This window comes from Ochotona princeps, chromosome 7 (assembly GCF_030435755.1).
Source record: "Ochotona princeps isolate mOchPri1 chromosome 7, mOchPri1.hap1, whole genome shotgun sequence".
In the NCBI taxonomy this organism is placed as follows: domain Eukaryota; kingdom Metazoa; phylum Chordata; class Mammalia; order Lagomorpha; family Ochotonidae; genus Ochotona; species Ochotona princeps.
The window spans coordinates 25,996,946-26,021,416 of NC_080838.1; the positions used below are offsets into that span (position 1 = coordinate 25,996,946).

At 41.4% G+C, this 24,471-nt stretch overlaps 1 protein-coding gene across 1 annotated transcript; it reads right to left on the reverse strand.

The window, feature by feature from the left end:
- Positions 1–195: 195 nt before the first annotated feature.
- LOC131480806 (la-related protein 1B-like) lies at positions 196–23,850 on the reverse strand. Its single transcript, XM_058666870.1, has 2 exons — positions 23,543–23,850; positions 196–283 (listed from the first exon to the last, which is right to left on the reverse strand). The coding sequence occupies exons 1-2, from the start codon at positions 23,813–23,815 to the stop codon at positions 239–241; spliced, it is 318 nt and encodes a 105-aa protein (XP_058522853.1). The 5' UTR covers positions 23,816–23,850; the 3' UTR covers positions 196–238.
- Between the last annotated feature and the right edge of the window lie 621 nt (positions 23,851–24,471).

The following is a 24,471-nucleotide window of genomic DNA, read 5'->3' on the forward strand; positions in this document are numbered from 1 at the left end:
AGGGCCATACTATTATTGAAAATGTGGGGTCCAGGGTGATATTTTCACCTAGAAAGAACTCATGTTAATTTCAGGAAGATGAAAATATCCCTCGGTTGAGAAGTAGCTTTATTCCTGGTTCAATCTTAAACTGATGATCTAGGCCAGTATCTGGCTTCCTACCTTTGATGAATCCTGGGGTTTATCTCCTATAATATGTGTCTCATGAGGCTATGAATTTCAAAGCTGAGTTCATCTTTTAACACATGATCTCTTCCTCTGGGCTTTCACTTTTGGTCAGTTCCTGTAATGAAAGTTCCTTACTTTTGTCAGGTTTTTTTTTTTTCACCATTATTTCATTGAGAATTTTCCACTATTTTATATGAGGGTCATCTGGGCTCTTAGTCACACATACACTAACAAAACGCTGATATAGTCATGCCTATATTCAGGGCTCATGGAGCCAAGTGCCAGGACAGGAACAGACTAACCATTTGGGGAAGAACGAAAAGGATAGTAGGGGTCTGGCAATGGTAGCTCAGTGGCTAAATCCCTGCCTTACATACATTGGGATCCAGTTCATGTCTCAGCAACTCCACTTGCCTCCCACCTAGCTCCCTATTTGTGGTGTGGGAAAGCAGTGGAGGACAGCCCAAAGCCTTGGGACCCTGCACCCATGTGGGAGACCCGGAAGAAACTCCTGGCTCCTGGCTTCAGAACAACTCAACTCCAGCCACTGTGGCCACTTTCAGAGTGAACCAGTGGATGGAAGATCTTTCTCTCCTTCTTCTGCTAATCTGCCTTTCTAATAAAAATAAAAATAAAATCTTTTAAAAAAGGAATATGAATTAAGAAATGAGAAATTCATCTAGAGGATGTATTTAGTAAATTCTGGGACAACTATGAGGAAGTAAGTTAGATACCTATGTGTTTGAACTCTCAGATGCTAATACAATCTAGAAATGAATATATGAGCCAATTAACAACACAGTGAATAATGAGGCCCTGTGTGTGTAAGATTTCCTACAAATAGAAGTAACAATAAGAAAACAGAGATCTGAAGTCATAATCCTAAGAGGTGCTAATATTTGACAGCCCAAGATGAAAATATCTTACCAAAAAAGATTGATTACAAAAGAAATTACTGAAAAAGAATAACTACAACAGTAAGGGGAAAATGAAGACAATTTGCAACAATGGGAAGCCAAAAACTCTCATGACATCAACAGCTTCAAATGCCCAATACCAAGTAAGATTTAGGCAGCCTTTAAAAAAATTAAAAAGGATAATCTTGGCACCTTCTTCCATTTTCCTGTGTCTAGTCTCTTTAAAGTCTCTCTAGCATAATTTGTTCAAAATAAGGTTTAGTTTCCCATTACTCACCAGGAATCTTTATTACTTTAACATTTAATCCATCATTCTAAAAAAAGTTACTTCTATCTTCTTCATTTATCTGACATTTCCTTTAGACCCATGATCCTGACCCACATTTTCATGAGAAAAATCTTGAGAAGGAATTCTTCTGACTTTTAACACATAATGTACAACTCACCCAGATTCAGGTTCTTCCCCTTCCTTCCAGAAAAACAGGGTCACTTTAAGGATCAATAACTTGGCATCACTGGTTCTCAACTGTGACTTGAACCATGTGTCCTTCAACCAAGGCACGTTTTTGATTACCATAAAATGTGAGTGGGGTGCTATAGCACCTAGTGGATAAAGGTCAATGATAGGGCTAACCATCCTATGATGCACAGGACAGTCTTCACAACAAAGGATTACCTGATACCAAACACCAGTTGTGCCACAAATGATAAACAGCACCAGATGTCTCTCCAGTCTCAGAGCCTCGGCAATGTACCCCCTTTATTTGCTCATAACTATCTATTGTCACATACTACCATTTCTCCAAATAAGCTTATACCAAACCTCAATATTTGAGTGCAATATACATAGACATTCAAATATCACACTCTTACATCTACTTGTCATCTCCTTTTTCACTTTTTCGGGTCCAGTTGTTCCATTAAAAAAAAAAAAACAGCAAGTTTCCTCCTTGTTTAACAAGAGGCTCAGCCAGTTATACAAGCTATCTCTTACCTATATTTTTGGTCCAATTATCCCTACACACAATTACTCCATCCGTATAATTTTTTAACAATTACTTCGGGGATTTCATTGCCAGTTGTCTTTCATGTTCACTAGTGCCTTCTCAGCTTCCAGCACTCTCTGGCACATAGTAGGCACTCAAATATGTCACTGAATGAATCCCTGGCAAAGAGTCACCTTATTACAAAGTACCATTTTCTAAGTATGCAAATGTCTGTGCAAGTGATGATGTGGGAAAACCTGAAATTCCCTGTCTCCCCATCAGGAAGTCTGGATCCAAAACAAAGGGTGAGTGACTGCAGCTAACCTGAGACCTCATGTTCATAAGCGCAACTTCTCAGAGTCAAGCATTAGGAAGCAGAATTCAAAGAGGCTTTGAATTTTGAAAAATAAAACAAACAAACAAACAAAACAGGATTAAGGAATATCTGGAAACATGGCACCCAGTAAGAAAACTACCTGTACTTTGATGGCACAACTTCTACAGAAACCTTTCCCAAACTCTTACATTTTTAAAATTTGTTTTTGTCTCATTGGCCCTGGTCCCATGTTAACCAGGTAGACTTTGTTCTTTCTTCACGCACACGCCCAGTCTTTTAGTTTACAAACCTATGAGGTTGGAAGAATCAGAATGACCCATATTTAAGGTACAGAGAAGTCAGACTTTGATCCAGAATTGCACTACCAGTGGGATTTGCACAAAGGATGAATCCTGTTCAGGTATGGACCTCTAGCTTTCAAGACAGATTCTCACCCTGAGGTCCTCTGGCGAGGAGACAAGCCTTTGGCTCAAGCAGTTGTGAGGATGACTCCTATTGACAAGTCTGATGCTACTGGTTTCGAGGGCCAGCTAGTGTCTAGTAAATGTGCACATAATTTCTACTTGTATACACAATACTAAACCAAAAAACACAGTTTCCTTCACACTGTGCAAGAGAACAGGCAAAGGCCTGCCCTATATATCAATAAGGAGAATGCTGCAAAAATAAATGTGCTCATCATCAAAGTCAGCGTGAATGAAAGCCATTAGTTCTCACAGAGCTGGATCACCACATCAAGGCAAAAAGAAGCCCCCTCTGGTGTATTCTATCAACAAAAAGTTTGCTGCAGTCTTGACATTACAACAAACAAAAAAACTATCTCAAACAACACAGAGCCAGAGGACGTTATTTAAGCCACCAATGAGGAGTATAAAGGTACTGAACAAATCTTATAAATGCCACAACAGCAAGTGCCATGAACCTAAAATGAGAAATGAGATAAAGTGACTGATAGGTTTGAATTTGAAGGTTCTTCCAGGAAGGCTGGTGACAAAGAAATTAAGTGCATGCCTAACTTTCTAAACAAGTAACTCGGGTGAGCGTACAATGATATCTCTCCTGTTCTAAAGATACAAATGAAAGCCAAGAGGACATACGCATTGTCTCAAGAGATCAGAAGTGAGCCAAAATATGAGTACACAGACTCACAGGCCCACTAGCACTTCTCTGGGAGAGACATCTAACCTCAGGGCCTTCTGTTAATACAGCACAAGAAGCAGATCCCTGGAAAGGAATGGAAAAAGCCAGGGACAGGATCAATTTGTCTTGATTTTATGTAGAAGCAACAACCATGCACCTCCAAAAGTAAATCATCTGAAGATTGCCCCTTTTGTCCTGTTTCCCATTCATTCTAGTTTTTGTAGTGTAGTTATGAATCATGTCATACACACACATGCAAATGATTTACACTATCAGCACTCATGTTGCAACTCCCCCCCCAAAAAACTGAATATATTAATGTGTACATACAGGCTGATTTGGGTGACAGATTGTGTCAGACCCTATATTGGCAAACACACAAGAATCAGGTCTGGAATGGTCTCAGATGAGGTTTCTTGGGTGATTCCCTATCATCTGAACTACTGGACTCAAAAACCCTAACCATGGAGAGAATTGCAGGTTGACTGTGGGAGTGGATGTGTGAGAGCTGGGCCTCCTAAGTGCTTCAGACGGAGCAGACGACACAACATCCAAATGTACATGGAGGATATGGCAGTACATCAGAGCCTCCAGAGGACACCTGGTATCACGGCAGAGGACAGAGCACAGAACAGATTGATCAACTACCCCAGCCAACCATTGGCAGTGGAGATCTGGGCAGATGGAGACAATAAGGTGGACTATAGCAGCCAGTGGATTTGAGAGAGATTTCATCGTGATGGGAGTGGTGGGTTCACCAGCAATTCAGGACTGTTGAACTATCAAAACCTCTTGAGAAATTCACGGTGTCATAAAATTTCTCTTTTTCTTCTGTTGTTGACTTTGTATTGCGGCTTTTCATTTAAGGGCGATTTGGGGTCACTGTGTAATGGAGACTATCAAGTCCAGATGTGAGGATGCAGTGCAGTGTGCATCTCTACTTCCAGGTCAAAGACAGACTAGTAAAGGAACTACTAGCTGTATCTTGACAATGGGAGGCTGGGCTCTCTGCCATTGTCCATGCCCGCAATGATGAACATGTGACTGATTATGAAGAGCTATGCTATGGTAATAATACACGGGAATTCAGAGGGCAGGAGGGGATAGGGGAGGGGACAGGGGAAATAAAAAATAAATAGAAAATTATATATATATATATTAAATATAAATATATATTTTATATATATATATATTAAAAAGACTACTTACTCCACATCTCTGCCCAAAACCACAAATCCTAGCATGTATAATTATTAGATATTGCTTTATGTAATCTCCTATATGTGCATACAGCCCTAAAAGATTCTTTTTTTGACTTTGATCTGTTCTTGAGATATATGTAATTACACTCAGTATGTTACCTCAATTATTCCACTCAGCACTGTTTTGTAACACATTCATTTATGAAGCTATTTATAGTAATCATTAATTTTCATATAAGACACTGGTCTTTAAAGTTCATACATAATATATGTATTATAAAAATGTTACGTATGCACTTCAAACTTTTTGAAGTACAAACCAAATTGTTAATTTACAATTTTGTTTCTAATTATCCTTTTATCTAATTTTTATCTAATTATTCTAATTACTATGAGCACATAATTTAGAAATTTTACGCTGATAGTGTATTTTCTTAATCCTATGAGTTGGCAAAAGCACTGTTATTAAACACAAATATATAGTAGTTCCCCAATTTTATGCTTCCAAATAACTATTTATAGACAATGCTGAATTGTACCTTAGTCCAAGGCAGTAAAGAGTTCTACAGTGAAGCTTAACTTGATACATGTCTCTATCTGCTCATGTTCACTCTCAAAGAACTTGACCTTAAGGACCACCTATAAAATGTGAGAAGTGGGGCCCGGTGGCGTGGCCTAGCGGCTAAAGTCCTCGCCTCGAACACTCCAGGATCCCATATCGGCGCCGGTTCTAATCCCGGCAGCTCCACTTCCCATCCAGCTCCCTGCTTGTGGCCTGGGAAAGCAGTCAAGGACGGCCCAAAGCTTTGGGACCCTGCACCCGTGTGGGAGACCTGGAAGAGGTTCCTGGTTCCCGGCATCGGATCGGCACAGCACCGGCCCATTGTGGCTCACTTGGGGAGTGAAACATCGGACGGAAGATCTTCCTCTCTGTCTCTCCTCCTCTCTGTATATCTGACTTTGTAATAAAAATAAATCTTAAAAAAAAAAAAAACGTGAGAAGTGTTAAATATTCTTTACTTGACACACATAAACACAGGATAAGATGCCTTTCAGTAAGTAAAAGGCAGCAGCTTAGATACAGTAATTTCTTTTTGGATTTACATAGCTGAGAACAGAAATAGGAAGTAGACGTTCCTACCAATCTTCTCCTCTTGTCGTTAACAGGCTAAAGATCTCAAATCAGAACACAACCAAATCTTGTTCAGTATAGTACAGTGCAGCGTTTCTCCCAGTATTTAAATATAAATCCAACTGACCAAAAGGTTTGGAGATGACAGTCACCATTTTTGTGAACAGAACTGCTGAATGGACATCATTAGTTAACTTCAGCAACATCCTCAAACGGGGAAAACAATGAGACATTTACTGAACTGGAATTATGACCAAAGTGTCAATAAACCCAATTATATTAACCACACAAGGCAAGTTCATATTATAAATCAGGACTATAAAACAAAAATATACCATCAGCCATTCATACTCAGAATTATGGCATATAAGAATTTCAGTGCACATCAAAAGATCAGGTAACATTAATGTTATGGAATAAGTAAGACAGTGGCCAACTATTACTCATGATCTTTTTTAAAATTTGATTTTTTAGGGCCCAGCATGTGGCCTAGCAGCTAAAATCCTCACCTTGAACGTGCCGGGATCCCATATGGTCGCCAGTTCTAACCCCAGCAGCCCACACTCCACTCCTCATCCAACTCCCTGCCCGTGGCCTGGGAAAGCAGTTTAGGATGCCTCCAACCCTGGGACCATGCAGTCCAAAGATCATCAGACGCAAGATCTTCCTCTCTGTCTCTCCTCCTCTCTATATATATCTGACTTTCCAATAAAAGTAAATAAATCACAGTCAGGGCCCGGCGGTGTGGCCTGGCGGCTGAAGTCCTCGCCTTGGACGCCCCGGGATCCCATGTGGGCGCCGGTTCTGGTCCCGGCAGCTCCACTTCCCATCCAGCTCCCTGCTTGTGGCCTGGGAGGGCGGTCGGGACGGCCCAATGCATTGGGACACTGCACCAGTGTGGGAGACCTGGAGGAGATTCCTGGTTCCCGGCTTCGGATCGGCGCGTGCCGGCCCGTTGCGGCTCACTTGGGGAGTGAGGCATCGGATGGAGGATCTTCCTCTCTGTCTCTCCTCCTCTCTGTATATCTGACTGTAATAAAATAAATAAATCTTTAAAATAAATAAATAAATAAATCTTTTTAAAAATATTTTTTAATTGGAAAGGCAGAATTACAGAGAGAGTTAAAGACAAGTATATTCCATTTGTTGGTTCACTGCCAAAGTGGCCACAGCGGCCGGAGCTAAGCTGAACCGAAGCGAAGAACCAGGAGCTTCTTCCAGGTCTCTCACACGGGTGCAGTATCCCAAGGATTTGGGCTGTCCTTGACTGCTTTCAGACCACAAGCAGGAAGATGGACGGAAAGCAGAGCTGCTGAGACATGAACTGGAGCCCACATGGGATACCAGCACATGCAAGGCACGGACTTCATTTATTTATTTATTTATTTTAATTTAAAAGAATATTTTTTTCTCATTTATTTTCTTTATTCTTGACATTCTTTGCATAGTTAATTAGGGCAAAAAAGATTCAAGAGCTATAGGAAAGTGGGTAAGACTTATTTCCACATTGTTTCCTTCATGTATCTGAGGTAAAGGGAGAGATATAGGGAGAAGCCCCTTCCAGTCTCCCACACACCCCAGGTCCCTGACATGGAGCATGCTCCAAGAGTCTTGCTCAAGTGGTTTTGATAGTTCAACAGTTACACATTGCTGCCATTCTTGCCATTCCAAACACAATGAGGTCGCTGAAGAATCCACTGATTGACACAGTCCATATTAGTCTCCATTTGCCTAGTTTTTCACTGCCAACATATGGCTGGGGTAGTTGACTGACTTGTTCTGTCCTCTGTCTTTTGATGGTTAGGGTTCTGAGTCCGGCAGTTCGACAGTTTGGGGAGATCCCCAAAGAAACTTTGTCTGAGGTGTTCCTAGACAAGATTCTTGTGCGTACTTGCAAGTACAGTCCACTGCCCCAATCAACTGGTGGTTGCAATTGCTGGTCAGTTCGGTTTCCAACCCTGTCTTCCACTGGAACCAATGGGTGTTGCAGTTCAGCTTGATTCTGCCCAGCACACACTCGGCCCTCACATAAACCAGTGGGAACTGTAGCCTAGTTGGAGCCACCCACAATAACCCCCACCAGGCCTGCCCCCTACCCTGCTTCCTGTGCTTGCCAATATGTGCAGCAGACTAGTCCAGTCTGTCCCACATCCCATTCAGCTCTCGTACATGTCAATGGGCATTGAAGCCTAGTTCAACCCAACCAGCCCAACTATCCAGCCTTTCTGTCTTGACACCCCAGTCTCTGTCCTGGTTTTCATGCTCTCCAGCGGGAGTGGTAACCCAAGAGGGAGGAGCCCACTATTTCCCTTCTAGGCCACTCCCACTCCCAGATTATGCACTCTCCAGGTGGTTCTGAAGTTTAACTTGACAGAATTAGCCCCCAGTGCCTGCTTCTGCCAGCTGATGCTGCGGCTAAGCCCAACCAACCCTCACCTACTCCAATTTAGGCTTGTAATAGAACAGTCAGCCCAGCCTGGCTTTTCCCTGATCTAGCTCACATAAGGCCCACAGGTGTTATAGTCCTGTCTAGTCTGGTTTGCTTCCATCCTAGCTCATGTTCTCCAGTGGAAGTAGCTGTCCAGCAAGGGAACCGCCCCCCCTTACTCCCCCTGCCAGCTCCACTCCCTCCCATCCTGGTTCTCACGTGTGCTGGTTGGGTGCCACAGCCACATCTGGTACAGGTCACTTCACCTTGGCATTCCGTGTTGTGTACTGCTTTTTTCGCGACTGAACCTGGTTCAACCCACACCCTGTTCTGGTGCTCGGATTTGCCAGTGGGTGATATGAAGTGGTTCAGCCTGGTCTGCCCTCAACCCACGCCAAATGTATGCCAGTGGGTACCTTTCCCTGGCCTGGCCTGGTCTGTTTCCAATCATACTTCTTGCGCTTACCTGCAGGGACTATGACCTGCCACAGGAGTTGCCCAGGCTCCTCCATCAGAACCTTTCCCAATGCCAGATTTCACGCACACCAGTGGGTCCATGAGCCAGCACCACTCGGTTCACCTCCTGTCCTAGCAGGAACAGTGGCTTTTCCTGACTGACCTTCAACCCAATCTGGTTCTTATTGTTGGATGTTTCAGCCCAGCCACAGATCGTCCATACCCACATGGCTTAGTAGCGGCAGAGACCTAGACTAGTCCATCCCACATCTACCCTGGTCCTCCAGAGCACCAGAGAAGTCTAGCCACACTTGGTGCGTCCAGTCCCAGCCCACACTTGAAGGCATAGACTTTAGCCACTGGCTGCCACACCAGGCCAGAGTAAGCATCCTTTTTTTTTTTTTTCCCTAAGATTTACTTATAATTAAAAAGGCAGATTTACAAAGAGACAAAAAGACATTGTGTTGTCTGGTTCACTTCCCAAATGGTCATAATACCTGGAGCTGAGTTGATCCAAAGCCAGTAGCTCCTTCAAGTCTCCCACGTGGGTGCAGGGTCCCAAGGTTTTGGGCCATCCTCTACCACTTTCCCAGGTCACAAGCAGCAAGCTGGGTGGGAAGTGGAGCAGGCAGCACATAACTGGTCCCCCTATGCGATGCCAGGGTTGGTATGTGATCGATCAACTTCTCCCAACATCACCCATTTTTTTTTAAGTTTTATTTTTATTGGAAAGTCAGATATACAGAGAGGAGAGACAGAGAGGAAGATCCGTCTGTTGATTCACTCCCCAAGCGGCCGCAATGGCCGGTGCTAAGGTGATCCAAAGGCAGGAGTCCAGAGCCTGTTCTGGGTCTCCCGTGTAGGTGTAGGGTCCCAAGTCTTTGGGCAGTCTAAGCATTGGAGCCATCTTCTGTGACTTTCCCAGGCACACTCACAGGGAGCTGTACTGGAAGTGGAACAGGCAGCACTTCAATCAGTGCCCATATGGGGCTATCACCACAAGTGACAGCTTCACTTATTGTACCACCACACCAGCCCTTGGAACCTAAATTAAGCCCTAATGTAGTAATACTCAACTGTATGAAGTAGAAATTCATTAAATTGTTATTTTTAACCCAAATACATTTTATGGGATTTATACTGCTAGTTCTTTATTTGAGATCATTATAGCAGAATACACTTATAGCAGATCACTGTCATGATCTATTGTTATAAGGCTTTTGAGAAAAAAAGACAAACCCATGGACTGGTCATGCGATTTATTTGAATGTAATAAACACGCAAAGTACTAGAAGCTCAAATATGATTCAAGATTTTGTTCAGACTTTTGCTCCATATGAATGGCAAGTGCCATACATTCTCTTGCGCTGTGGCATTAACCACAACCGCACAATTGAGAATCACACACACAATATACACGCAACATGCAACAATTGATATAGTGTATGTTACACATGAAAAAACGCTTTATTCTGGAGAGCTGATTTTACTTTTTTAAAGATTTATTTTTTATCGGAAAAACAGGTCAGAGTAGGAGTAGGAAAAGGAGTAACAGAAAGATCTTCTGTCTGCTGGCTCATTTCCCACAATGGCTGGAACAGAGGTGATCCAAAGCCAGGAGCTTCTTTGGGATCTCCAACGTTGGGGCAGGTTCCCAAGACTTTGGATCATCCTCTACTGCTTTTGCAGGCCACAAGAGCTGCATGGGAAGTGGAACAGCTGGGACATAAACCAGAGTCCATGTGGGATCCCAGCACTTGCAAAATGAGGATTTAGCCACTGAGCATTGGACGCAGTCGCCAGAATGTGGATATCATAACCACTAGGCTAAATAATGGCTCCTTAAATTCTTCTTTCAAAGGTGAGCAAATCATTATTTATAAGCACAGGGAGTTTATTACCTCATTTTTTGACTTTTATGTACGTTGTATAAAATCTTTGCTTTGAAGGTTGAAGTGTTACAGAAGTGCTCAAAACAAATACATACTCCGTAGCTTTTAAAGAGTAGCTTCTGAAATTACACTTGCTTCATTATTACAACATGCACTACTAATGCCTTTGATGTCCAAGCCTACTTCTGCCTGTTCTACTAATGTCTTTTCTTTTCAGCTTTTTTTTTTAAGATTTACTTATTTTTATTGCAAAGTCACATATAAAGAGAGGAGGAAACAGAGAGGAAGATCTTCCGTCCAATGATTCACTCTCCTAGTGACTGCAACGGCCGGTGCTGCGCCGATCCAAAGCCAGGAGCCAGGAACTTCTTCCAGGTCTCCCGCATGGGTGCAAGTTCCCAATGCTTTGAGACGTCCTCCACTGCTTTCCCAGGCCACAATCAGGGAGCTGGATGGGAAGTGGAGCTGCCGGGATTAGAACTGGTACCCATATGGGATCCTGGCATTCAAGGCAAGGACTTTAGCCACTAGGCCACCGGGCCAGGCCCTCAACTTCTATTCTTAATTCCACCATGATCATGTTTTAAGTGTACAGATGAAGACATTAAATATTCTCATCTGCCTGTGCAGCAGATTCTTACAAGCTTTCACCTAGCAAAACTGAAACCTTACACCCATTAAGAAATTTCCCATTTTCCTGTTCCCTCAGATCCTGGCAACCTTAGTTCTGACTTTTCTATAACTGTTACATTAGCTACCTCCTATAGTGGTGTTTTATTTGTACTTTGTTTTTGCATTTCCCTCAGTCTTAGGTCCACCCATGTTGCAGCATGGGAGAGAATTTTTTTAAGTCCCTCTCTCTTTGAAATAAATGAAATCATTTATCACACTGACACAGTTCCTATCCACTGGTTCTTTCCTAAAATGTCTATAATGGCCATTGTTATACCAGAATGAAGCCAAGAATTGAAAACTCGCCTGCTCTGTGGATGGCAGGGACCCAACTTGAGCCATAACCCCAATGCAACTGGGAGTGGAGCTGGGACTTATTACAAGTCCTTTTTAAGATAACTTGCAAATATCTTGTTATTTGGCAGTCTTTATTTTGCAAGCTTTAAGTTCACAGCACAACTGAGCAAAAGATATTCTATACCCCTTGACATCAGAATGAATCCTGGGGCCTGGCACGGTGGTCTAGCAGATAAAGCCCTCGCCTTGAGCATGCCGGGATCCCATGTGGGCGCTGGTTCTAATCCCAGCAGCTCCACTTTCCATCCAGCTCCCTGCTCTTGAGGTCTGGGAAAGCGGTAAGGATGGCCCAAAGCCTTGGGATCCTGCGCCCACATGGGAGATCTGGAGGAAGTTCCTGGCTCCTGGGTTCAGATCAGCTCAGCTCTGGTTGTTGCAGTCACTTGGGGAGTGAATCACTGGACGAAAAATCTTCCTCTCTGTCTTTCCTATGTATATGTGCCTTTCAATAAAAATAAATAAATGTTAAAAAAAATGAATGAATCCTGTACCGTAGCAACATACTACATGCAAGTGATGAATCTATATTGCTAATAGTTCACAGGTGTGTGGACATGTACCAGAACAGCTCCACTGCCCTAGAAATCATTTTCTACTGATTCATTCCTAACCCCTCAATTCCTGGCAATCACTGATCTTCTTATGTTCCCACAGTTCTTATCCATTCCAGAATGTTACTTAATTGGAATCACACACTGGATGCACTTTAGCTAGGTTTCTTCCACCTCTTTGTATAACACTCTATTGTCCGCATGTAAGCAGTAATTTGTCCTTTCAACTATTCATCAAGATCATTTGCAGGTTTTGCTCTGACACAGTTGCTATAAATATCCATGTGCCAAGTTGTTTGTGGCTATAAATTTCAACATATTTAGTAAAATTTGCACATGGTATCCCCTAACAAATAATGCTAAGCATCTTATGTATACATGTATACTTGTATATTTTAGCTAAAAGTCTTTTGTTACATTTGTGTTTTTCCTGGATTTCCTGGATTATACTTAGTGTTATAATTAAAATGTCATGGCTGGCTGGACGCAATGGCCTCATGACTAAAGTCCCCGCCTTGCATGTGCCAAGATCCCATATAAGCACCAGTTTGTGTTCCAGCTGCTCCCCTTTCCTTCTATCTCCCTGCCTGTAGCCTGGGAAAGCAGAAGAGAATGGCCCAAACCTTTGGGACCATGTACCTATATCGGAGAAACAAAAGAAACTCCTGGCTTCAGATAGGCTCAGCTACAGCTGTTGGGGCTACTTGGGGAGTGACCAGCAGACAGAAGGTCTTTCTCTGTCTCTCCTTCACTCTGTTAATCTGACTTTATAATAAAATAAACAAAGTCATTCAGGTTTTCAGCTAAATCATCTTCCTGTCAGTTTTACAGCTTTCCATTATACATATAGAGTAAGGATGAGGGGGAATAGAAATCTTTCACCTTGTTGGTTTACTCCCGAAATGGTCACACTACTGCTGGAATGGGACTGGCTGACACAGGAACTCAGGTATTAAAACTGCTATGCATTGTTTCCAAGGTGTATTGCTAAGGAAATAGTCAAACAAGAGTAACTGGAATATTCCAATACTTAATACAGCAGTTCCACACAATGTCTTTTAACCTGTTAATGCCACAATGTTGGCCCCTCTATTTTATATTAATGATTATCTTTGTGAAAGACGTTTAAGCTGTATCTCAGCTGCTGTGTATGTGGATGGCTTTTTCAGTACCATTTGCTGAGAAAGAGCACCTATTCTATATTTCACTGATCTTGCTACTTTGTCAAAAGATCAGTTAATACAAAAGTGAATTCCTTTCTCTATTCTATTCGCTATTGGCTCACTAGTGCCACACTGAACTGCTTACTGCAGCTTTATTTATTTGTTTGCTTATTTTTGGGTGGTGTTTACACAGTTGACCAGGGTGGAAAGGAATCAAGGGTTAGACGAAAGTAGCGAGACCATTGTTTCTCTCCAATTATTTAGAGTTTCCATGAGGTTTTGTGGCATTTCTTGCACAAAGGGGACATGATGGCCAGCTCATCTCTGCCAGCAGGGATGTCCAATGCCTCATCAGAGGATGGAAATCAGAACAGGTCGAACCGCATTCCTGGCCAAGTTTTGCAGCAAGTGTCTCCAGTCTGAAAGCACTACAGTCTGTGGTGAATTTGTTCAGTCAATAGACCTTAAAAGATTTTCTCAATTCTGAAGCTACGAAACTGATGTCAAAACCACTCCCTAGGAACTTTCTTCCCCACCTCAGGGTTCCTAAGGCATCAGAAAAAGACCATCCACTATCCCTGGATGCAAATGTAGTTTGAGTATCCACCACCCCTTCCTGTGGACACAGAGGAAAAACTAACTGAAACATGTGTCCTACCTACCTTACTCTATAGCTGATCCACCAGAATCAGGGACCCACAAGGCATACACTTCTCAAAGATGTAAACAATACTAACAAGACTTTAATTTGTCAGATAACTAATTTTTGAGAAATTAACAAACTGTATTATTTGTATTGTCTTTTGACTTCCAATGTTATTTTTGAAATTCAGAATGTCCAACTTTGCTAATGTACTTTGTGCTTTTAGCATCATGCACGAACTGTCAAATACAAAGCAAGATAGCACCTTGTGAATTTACATCAAGAATTCTATACTTTGTGACTTTGCATTAAACAATTTCATTTTGATGTAATTTTAAAATGAGGGCAGCAGGATAATAAACCCATTATTTGGCCATCATTTGTTCAAACGCCTATCCTTTTCCTATCAGAAGGCACCTTGTCCAAAAATGAGAAATCCATTATTTTTAAACTTTCAATTTTATTCCATTGATTCATACAATTATTCTTGTCTGAGAACCACTGTCTTGATGACAACAGATTTGTACTAATCCTTGAGGTGAATGAGGTGTTTTTTTTTTTTTTTAATTGCTTTATTATTATTTTTCTAAGAGTCACTTGGCTACTCTGGGTCACTAGAATTTTTCTATCAACATTATAAAATTTTCCATTTCTGCAAAGAAGCCCGTTGGGGATTCCACAGCATCTACTACTTGAGGGATAGTTGATTGTGAATCTGATGATACAGATCTTTCCTGCCAGTGCTCTGCTTTTTCTTTCTGATGTATTCCATGCAAATAGCTGGCTGTGCTTACACAAACTGCAAATATTTTAACCACATAAATATTTGAATTTAGGGGCCAGCGATGTGGGGTGGTACGCTAAACTCTACCTTTGGAGCCAGCATTCCATGCAGGTGCCAGTTTGCTCTGGTTTGGATTCAGCTCGGTACTTGTTGTCTGGTAAAGCAATAGAGGATAGTCCAAGTCCTCAGGATTCTGCAACCATGCGGGAGACCCAAAAGAAGCTACTGGCACCTGGTTTATGATCAGCTCAGCTATTTAAGTAGTGAACCATTAGAGAGAAGACCTCTCTCGGTAACTATCTTCATTAAAAAACTGAGCTTGAACATCACACTTTTTTTACTATATGGTTCTTTTTCATATTCCACATTTTCTCTCACCCTATTCTCAAGGTACATCTTTTTTTAAATATTATTTTTATTTTCATTACAAAGTCAGATATACAGAGGAGGACAGAGAGAGGAAGATCTTCTGTCTGATGATTCACTCCCCAAGTAAGTGCAACGGCCGGTGCTGTACTGATCTGAAGCCAGGAGCCAGGAGCTCTTTCAAGTCTCCCACGTAGGTGCAGGGTCCCAAGGCTTTGGGCCGTCCTCCACTGCTTTCCCGGCCCACAAGCAGGGAGCTGGATGGGAAGTGGAGCTGGCGGGATCAGAACCGGCACCCATATGGGGTCCCGGGGCGTTCAAGGCGAGGACTTTAGCTGCTAGGTCATGGCGCCAGGTCCCAAGGTACATCTTTTCAATGGGCATCCTTCAAATTGTAATTAATGGACCTGGTTCAATAGCCTACTGGCAACAGTCCTCGTCTTACATGCACTAAGATCCCGTAAAGATGCCAGTTTGTATCCAGGCTGCTCTGCTTCCCTTTCAGCTCCCTCCTTGTGGCTTGGGAAAGCAGTCAAGGATGACCCAAAATCTGCACCCTGTATGGGAGACCCAGAAGAAGCTCCTGGCTTTGGATTGGTTCAGCTCCTTCTGTCGTGGCCACTTGGCAGATGGGCAATCTTTTTGCTTCTCTGTAAATCTGACTTTCCAATAAAAACAAAAATTCTTTTTCTTTTTTATACTTTTATTTTGTCTTTTTAAATATATTTTTTACTTATATAATCTTACATAGATGATTAGGGCACAAAGTGTCAAGGGCTACAGGAAAGTGGGTAATACCATTGTTTCTACACTAATACCATTTTTTCCCTGTATCTGGGGTCAGGGAAGAAACAAAGTGAAAAGCCCCACCCAGCCTCCCAGCAATCCCAGATTCCCGATGTGAGGCATGCTCCGAGGGTCTTGCTCAAGCAGTTTTGATAGTTCAAAAGTTCTGAATTGCTGCCAATCTCGCCACTCCAAGCACAATTAAATCTATTCAGAATTCACTGGCTGACATAGTCTCTTCATGGTTGGGGTTCTGAGATCAGCAGTTCAGTTGGAGGGATCTCCAAAGAAACTTCATCTGAGATGATCCCAGACCTGATTCTTGTGCGAGTTTCCCAGTACAGGGTCTGGCACAGTTTGTTGCCCCCAATTAGCTTATGCACATGCTGGTCGTTGCAATTGCTGGGTCAGTTCTGTTTCCAGCCTTGTCTTCCTCTTGAACCAATGGGTGGTGCAGTCCAGCCTGATCCTACCCACTTCATACTCAGCCCTCACGCAAGCCAGTGGGAGCTGCAGCCTAGTTGGGGCGACTCCCCATAATCTCCACCAGGCCTGCTCCCTACCCTGGTTCCCATGCATGCCAATATGTACTGCAGGCTTGTTCAGTCTGTCCCACATCCCATTTAGCCCTCGTACTTGTCAGTGGGCATTGAAGCCTAAAGAACTTGCATATTCTAACATTGGTCACTCAATACCATGTCAGTTAACTCCATGATATTGTAAATTGTTGTGGATGTTATGTTGTAGCTTTTCATTGAAGGGGATGATGTTCTGCCAGCTCTACTTTCAGACCAGGAATGGTCTCCCAAGGAGACTGGTGAAACTATCTGGGAATAAGAGGCTGGACTCTAGCATTGTACGTGCTCATAGTGGAGGAATCAGGACTGGGTATGAACTGTACTACTGCAACAATGTGAAGGAATCCAACATGGGGGGAGGGCATGGGGAAGGTTTGGGGGATCCCAGAGCCTATGAAACCGTGCCATTAAAAAAAAAAAATTGGGGGGAAGCTGAAACGTTCATCTGCATAGAAGCCACTCAAAAATAAGCATGAAAGACACAAACTAGGGACAAGCCAGACTTGGAGATCCCAATAGTAAGTTATCTTTTCCATTAAGTTAGTACCGAAACATTACTATTCCTTCAATGAAAGAGAACTTATCTAGTTTACTTTTTTGGGGGACTACAGAGTCTCTTGTACTAACTGTACTGAAAAGAATAGAAGGAAGAAAAATCAGATGTTGTAATTGTATAACCTGAGTTCACAGTGAAGTAACCACGAGTTGTAAAATTATGTATGGTCATGGCCAATTAATTTTGCCCAACACCTAGCATAAGCAAATATAGATAACTTTCAGATATATAAAACCTTGTATGCTAGGCCTCAAAATATTTAGTCAAATTATTTTATAAGGAAAACTAGCAACCTTTAAGTAGCACAGGTTTGGAATTGAAATATTATATGAGAATGAGCAAATATGAGGACAGAACAAGATATAGTAAGGTAGTTTGACTTAACAGAATATGAAATGGGTGTGTTTACTGTGCTTAAGGATATAATAATTTTTGAGGAAAAGATATTCTAAAGTATAACCATAGAATTTCTAGAAGTACAACAGTTACCATTAAAATTTAATAGTTACGTCAGTTGAGTTTATTAGCAGCAGGTAAGGCACAATATCAATTGAATACAAGGAATTATCATGACCTGACATTTTGTCCAGCTGTTATCCACATTCTACATCCAAGGAATATCTGTGCCAGTTTCCCAATCTGGGTGCTAATGCCAGTTTATCATCAGACTCTCAGAGGCAGTGGCTTTGGTGTCAGTAATTGCCTTCCTGCCACTCGCGTGTGAGATTTAGATTGAGTTCTCTGCTCTTGGCTCAGTCCCATCCATTGCTGACATTTGGGAATTGAACCAGAGGGTGATAATGCTCCCTTTCAAATGTTTAAAAAGACTGATGATATGAAATAATTGTGCTAATTTGCACAGGGAGGCCAAAAATATCAATGATGAAAAAGTTATACAGTGATATTCTATAAAATTTTTGCACCTATAAAATATAAAATATTTCACACCTAGTAGATTTTATTACAAATCTTTTTATTTGGGGATGCAGAAAGGGAAGCTTGGAGCACAGTGATCTAGGTACCTTTAGTTATAGGAGAAACACTAGGACACAGTCTGTTTTAAGGTGTTAATGGAATATTGCTAATGGAGTGACATGTAGGATTAAGCTGCTGCCTATAACGGCCAATCAGTGCTGATTTCTCTGTTTTCTTATTCAGCCTCCCTCCCCCAAGTAGTTGAGCCCCTGCAATGCACATGGGAGGCCCAAAAGTTTCAGGCTCCTAGTTTTGGCCATTTTGGACATTTGGGAAATGAACTAACAAATGGAAAGTCTCTTAATCCATATCCTTTTTTCTGTCACTGCACCTTCAAATAAGTAAAATGTTAAAAAAAAAATCTTCGAGGGCATATTTAGAACTGAGAAGTATCAGAGTTGAGAGGCCAGAGAAAAAGAGCTTATTTTCAAAGAAATGAGTCACTAGACAGGTAATTTCCCACGAGTGACAGATAAAATCAATACACATAATTACAGTGGCCAGAGCTGGACTGGCCCAAAACTGGGAGCTGGGTCTCTGACGTGGGTAAAGGGAGTGACCCATAAACTGCTTTCCCAGGCCATTAACAGCGAACTGGATTAGAAATGCAGCAGCCAGTATTTGAACTGGTTTCCATATGGGATGCCAGAGCTACAGTGCCAATTCCATTACTGATGGAACAACACGGAACTGGGAGGAGATAAGAAGAAAGGGCCATGTGATCCAGTTCTGATCTTAATCCTCTGCTTTGCTATGAAGACAATAAAAAAATTTTTTTGGACAACTATAAAATCTTAAGGTTATTGTTCAGTTCATTTGGCTTTCTGGAAGGCAGTTACATTGAGCCATCAATAGGGTACTGATTCATTTCAAGGTTAGTAATTGCAAGGTCTCTGCCCCTGCTGAACCATGTGTGATTGGTATCTGGGTATGGACGAGCCTTGGTTGGGCTGAAACATCCAACATCAAGAACGGGAATGGGTTGAAGGAAAGGCCACTGTTCCTGCTAGGACAGGAGGTGGACTAAGTAGGACTGGCTCAAGCACCCACTGGTATGTGCAAGATCTGGCATCGGGAGAGGTTCTGATGGAGGAGCGTGGGCAACTCCTCTGGCAGGACATAGTTCCTGCAGGCGACTGTGGGGGTCAGGGGCAGACCAGGCTGAACCAGTTCACATCACCCACTGGCAAATCCGAGCACCAGAACAGAGCGTGGGTTGAACCAGGCTCAGTCGCGAAAAAAACCAGTGCACATTATGGAATGCCAAGGTGAAGTGACCTGTACCAGATGTGACTGTGGCACCCAACCAGCACACATGAGAACCAGGGAAGGAGGGGGCAAAGCCGGCAGGGGGAATGTAGACTCCCCTGCTGCTGGACAGCTACTCCCACTGGAGAACATGAGTTGGGATGGGGGCAGACTAGAGCAGGCAGGACTACAACACCTGTGGGCCTTATGTGAGCTAGATCAGGGAAAAGCCAGGCTGGGCTGACTGTTCTGTTACAAGCCTAAATTAGAGTGGGTGAGGGTTGGTTGGGCTTAGCCGCAGCATCAGCTGGCAGAAGCAGGCACTGGGGCTAATTCTGCAGAACCCCATGGAGAGTGCATAATCTGGGAGTGGGAGTGGCCTAGAAGGGAAATAGTGGGCACCTCCCTCTTGAGTTTCCACTCCCGTTGGAGAGTACAAAAACCAGGACAGGGACAGGGGTAGCTAGACAAAGGCACCCAACAGCATGTGTGTGGGCTGGATAGTAAGTTGGTTGGGTTGAACTAGGCTTTGTACCCTAAACAACTAAGTAAGATTATTTAAAAATATATATATATATAAAAAGAATATGCAAGTTCTTAACCACATCCTGTGACTACTTCATTGACATTTCAATTTTAGTTTATACACAACAGGTGCTATACTCCTTAAAATGGTTATAGGATACTATTCAGCTGTCTTGTGGCTATTTTCATTTTTATATTTAGCAGTTTAAAGTATTGAAGCATGCTTTAATAGAACTTGGAGAATTTTAGGGTAATCCAAACAGGTTTATAACTCTAACAAGGCATATGTTAACAACTGAGGTGCAGAACAGTTTTAGGAGCGGTGTGCAGAGAAATCGTCAATACCTTAGTGAGGAGTAACTAATCTTTGTGTCCTACCTAATTAGGTATATGTGAGTCCACAGCTTCCCAAATTTCACAGTGGTCTAGATTTAGTACTCTAAATTGTGGTAACTGCTTACCATGCCATCAGATCTTAAGTGTCATAGAGGATATTTTCTCATCTATTATCTGACAGTTTAGTAGTCTTCAGCAGCGGAAATGCCAGAAACAAGGACTACAGTCAGTCATTCTTTGGTATCAAAACTCCTTTCGTACAAGTCAGAAATGATTAAACGCCCCTATCAATTTGGCAACGTTTTCTTTCCTATTTAATCCAAGTTTCTAAATTGGCTGTTACTTCATACTGGAGCAGATTTTTTGCATCCATGACACTACATTTTCCTATATATCTCAGGGGCCCAGGGCGATAGCATAGCTGCTAAAGTCCTCGCCTTGAATGTGCCCCGGGACCCCATATGGACGCCAGTTCTAATCCTGGCAGCTCTACTTCCCATTCAGCTCCCTGCTTGTGGCCTGGGAAAGCAGTGGAGGACGTCTCAAAGCATGGAGGACCCGGAAGAGACACCTGGCTTCAGGTTGGATCCACTAGATTTTCCTCTCAGTCTTTCCTCTCTGTATATCTACCTTTCCAATAAAAATAAGTAAATCTAAAAAAAAAAAAAAAAAAGATTATTCCTCAGGGGTCAAATCTTGCTCTTTTCATTTTCACATTTCTTCTGTGACTGGTTATCTTAAGCCCCCAACATTCATCAAGCAAATAGATATTCTCTTAATTGAATTTCTGCTCATTCCTGTCCCTATACAATTTATTCTCTGCAATACAAACCAGAGCAATCACTCAGACACAGGTTGCACTGCTGCAAAACCCTAAAGTACTATATTTGAATTTTACCTAATTCCAAGCTATTTAATACTAACAAATATTTCTATAATCTGATTCGTGTTTATATATACACATATATAATTATAATATGTAACACATATATTTATCGCCTTATATAATGCTACATAGTCCCAGTTTCTCAAACATATCAAACTCTTTCCTACCTCAAATCATTAAAACTTATTGTTCCTTCTTCCCGACTCTCCACATGATTAATTCTACTCACACTTCAGATTTCACTGAAACTGAAACTTTTAATTTTGTAAGAGGCCTGCCCAGACCCCTCAGTGCAATAGTATCCATTGTTTTTTATCTTTCAGAAAATCATAATTTGAGATTAAGTATTTACTGCAGATTTATTTTACTGTTGTGTTCCCAATGTTAATGTTATGTTCTCAAATATGTGCAAGTCACAGGAACACAGAAAACTGCTTGCTATCCATCTTCTTCCTCTGTGACTAGGACGTAGTATAATATATAGCACATGGTAGGCATTCCGCTAACATAGGGAAATGACAACCATCTCTCCCATCAAGCAGATCCACAGGAAATAATAAGAAACACATTATAACCATTTACAAATATAATACCAAAATTATAAGCCATATATAAGCCAAAATTAACCTTAGTCTGACTGATACATAATGGATAAGGCCAGAACTTGCTATAGTAATTCAAAATATGGCTTTTATTCATTATTGTCAACACTTAAAGGAAATTATTACCTATAAATGCCATACTTCTTAAGGTGGTTTCAAGGTTCATAATTTGATCCTTCAAAAACATTTCCTCAGAGTGAGTTAGTACTACATTCAAGGGTTAAATTTGTTTAGTGCATGTTTAATGTATTATTCAGTTGTCCATTTTAACAAAAACTAACTGAACACTACTATGTGCCAACCATTATGTAGTACTTCAGCTAACAATAGCAAACAAATCAGTCAGCCTGATAACTCTTACATCCATGTGTCCCCACAGAAAAGCAGAATATACAGGACAGTGTATTGTAATACACTGTGGTGACAAAAAATAGCATTTTTTATTTACTCAAGGAAATACTTATAAACTTTCTAAAAACATACTTCCTTTCCCATGACAGAATAGGTAGAAAATGGCATAGGTTTGAAGTCAGGTGTTTTAGACTGACAGAGGTTCTACAAGAAGAAAGCAGTGCTAAAGGAAGAAAGAAGAGCCAGTGTTTGGCTCAACTGCCTAATCCTCCATTTCCAAGTTCGTATCCTGGCTGCTCCATTTCTCATCCAGCTCCCTGCTTGTGACCTGGGAAAGCAGAGGGGGATGGTCCCAAGCCTTGGGACCCTGCACCAAGAACCAGAGGAAGCTCTTGGTTCCCGGTTTCGGATCAGCTCAACTCAGCTTTGGCCATCACAGCCATAGAGGGGGTAAACTAGCGAATGGAAGATTTCTCTCCGTTTCCGTCTTTCCGCAAATCTGCTTTTCTAATAAATCTTTTTTTTTTTTTCTTAAAATAAAGAGGCTAAATCTTGTCAGGGGGTGGGAGTTTAGGGGAGGATTCCCAGCCTATATGAAATTGTACCACATAATTCAAAATTCAAAATAAAAATACATTAAAATAAATAAATAAATAATTAAATAAATAAAGGGACTGAAAGCAGTAATGAAACCAGCAGAAACAAACAAATGAAGGTCTAAGAAGGAAAATACTTCTTATTGATAATACAAATCCTTAATAGGCAGAGCCTCTATTCAAGTAATATTATCCCCCCCCTCAAAATACTTAACTTTTTGACAATCCTAATAGTGGTATAGTTGGGGGGGAGGGGTGTGGAAGAGATTCTTTTTTGCCCATCTCATTATTAATTTATATTAAGTGAATGCACTTAGCCAATATTTTAGTCTTACATTTTACATTAATAATTAGGTAGAGATCAGGATCTAGTGTACACAAGTTCCAGTTAGAACAAGGTTTCCTACAGCATCCCTGCCTCCATGGTAATGACTGGAGAGGCAAAGTTACCAGCAACTTTAATCTTCTCTATGAACATTTCCTTAGAGAAAACATCATTAACTAAGGTGAGGAGAGAGGGGGCATAACAAAAGTAAGCCTCCTTTAAAACCAAAGGCTTAAAATAGCTGGGGTTACAGTCAGATAAAGAGTGTGCAAATAAATTAAAGCCTGTCCATAATGATTCCAGTTTTATTCCTTCATAAGAAAGGACCTTTTTATTAATTTCATCTGAAAAAAAGCAACGGTTTTTTAGTCATTGAATGTCAGGTATTTTTTTTGTTTTGTTTTTAATTACAATGTTCATTACACTTCATTGTCATAAAATTCTTCAGGTTTGTAATCATCAAATACAGTCCCAGGAATTTTTCCAATTAAATTCAAATTATTTTTATATTCAAACCTTAAAACAGCAACAATATAAAATAAAACAAAGCATCAGCAGAAAGACTCTGGCCAGGAATATATTACCTTTACAGTTGGCTGGCTGTTTTCATCTTCTTGCATCCACAGATCCTGCTCGTAATAATATAAGCCATCATTGATAACTTCAGCAAGTTCTAATGTAATTTTTGCTTGAGACACATGGTGGATTGTTTGATCTCCTCCAAGATGTTTTCTCACGTAAGGTGGTGTCTGAGTTACAATCAAAATCTTATCTAAATCTTTATCATCAATTTCATAATCTGAATCATCATCAAACCAATCAGGAAATGTGTTTTTTAGTCCTTCTATTCGCTCCATCTCTTCATCAAATAAAAAATCAAGTTCCTCTTTTTCTTGTTCTTGTTCTTCTGGAAGATATAGTTGATTTAATGCCTGAAGGAAGAAATAGATTTTACATAAAAACGACCACTTCTAAAATAAATGTCTACAGCAGTATTGTAGTTAGTTTACTTCATGACAAAAAAAAAAATGTAAACTACTATTGTTATGGCCCTATAAAGTTAATGCTAACCAAATGAAACTAAAGCAAAACACCATCAAATTGAAGTAAAAGAAGGAAAAGACTTAATTTGTAATGAGAATAGTCCTTAGATTGTCTATTACATTGCACTGATCTTATTAATAAGCATGTTTGTCCTGTTTGAAAGGAAAAGTGACAAGAAAGGTGGGAGAAAAGGGGCAGGAGGAAAGAGGAAAACTCGAGAAGATGTCTTAATCTTCCTCCTGTGGGTTCATTCCCAAACAAACATATCTCCTATCTGTTGGCTCAGCACCCAACAGAGGCTGGGTCAGGCCAAAGCCAGTAGCCTGGAACACCATCTGCCTTCCACGTGGGTGCTAGGACCCAAGCACTCAAGCTGCTTTCCCAGGAGGACAAGCAGGAGCTGAATCTGAAGCAGAGCAGTTCTAGAACTCGAACAAGCACCGATGTGTGCATCACAGGCCACGGCTGC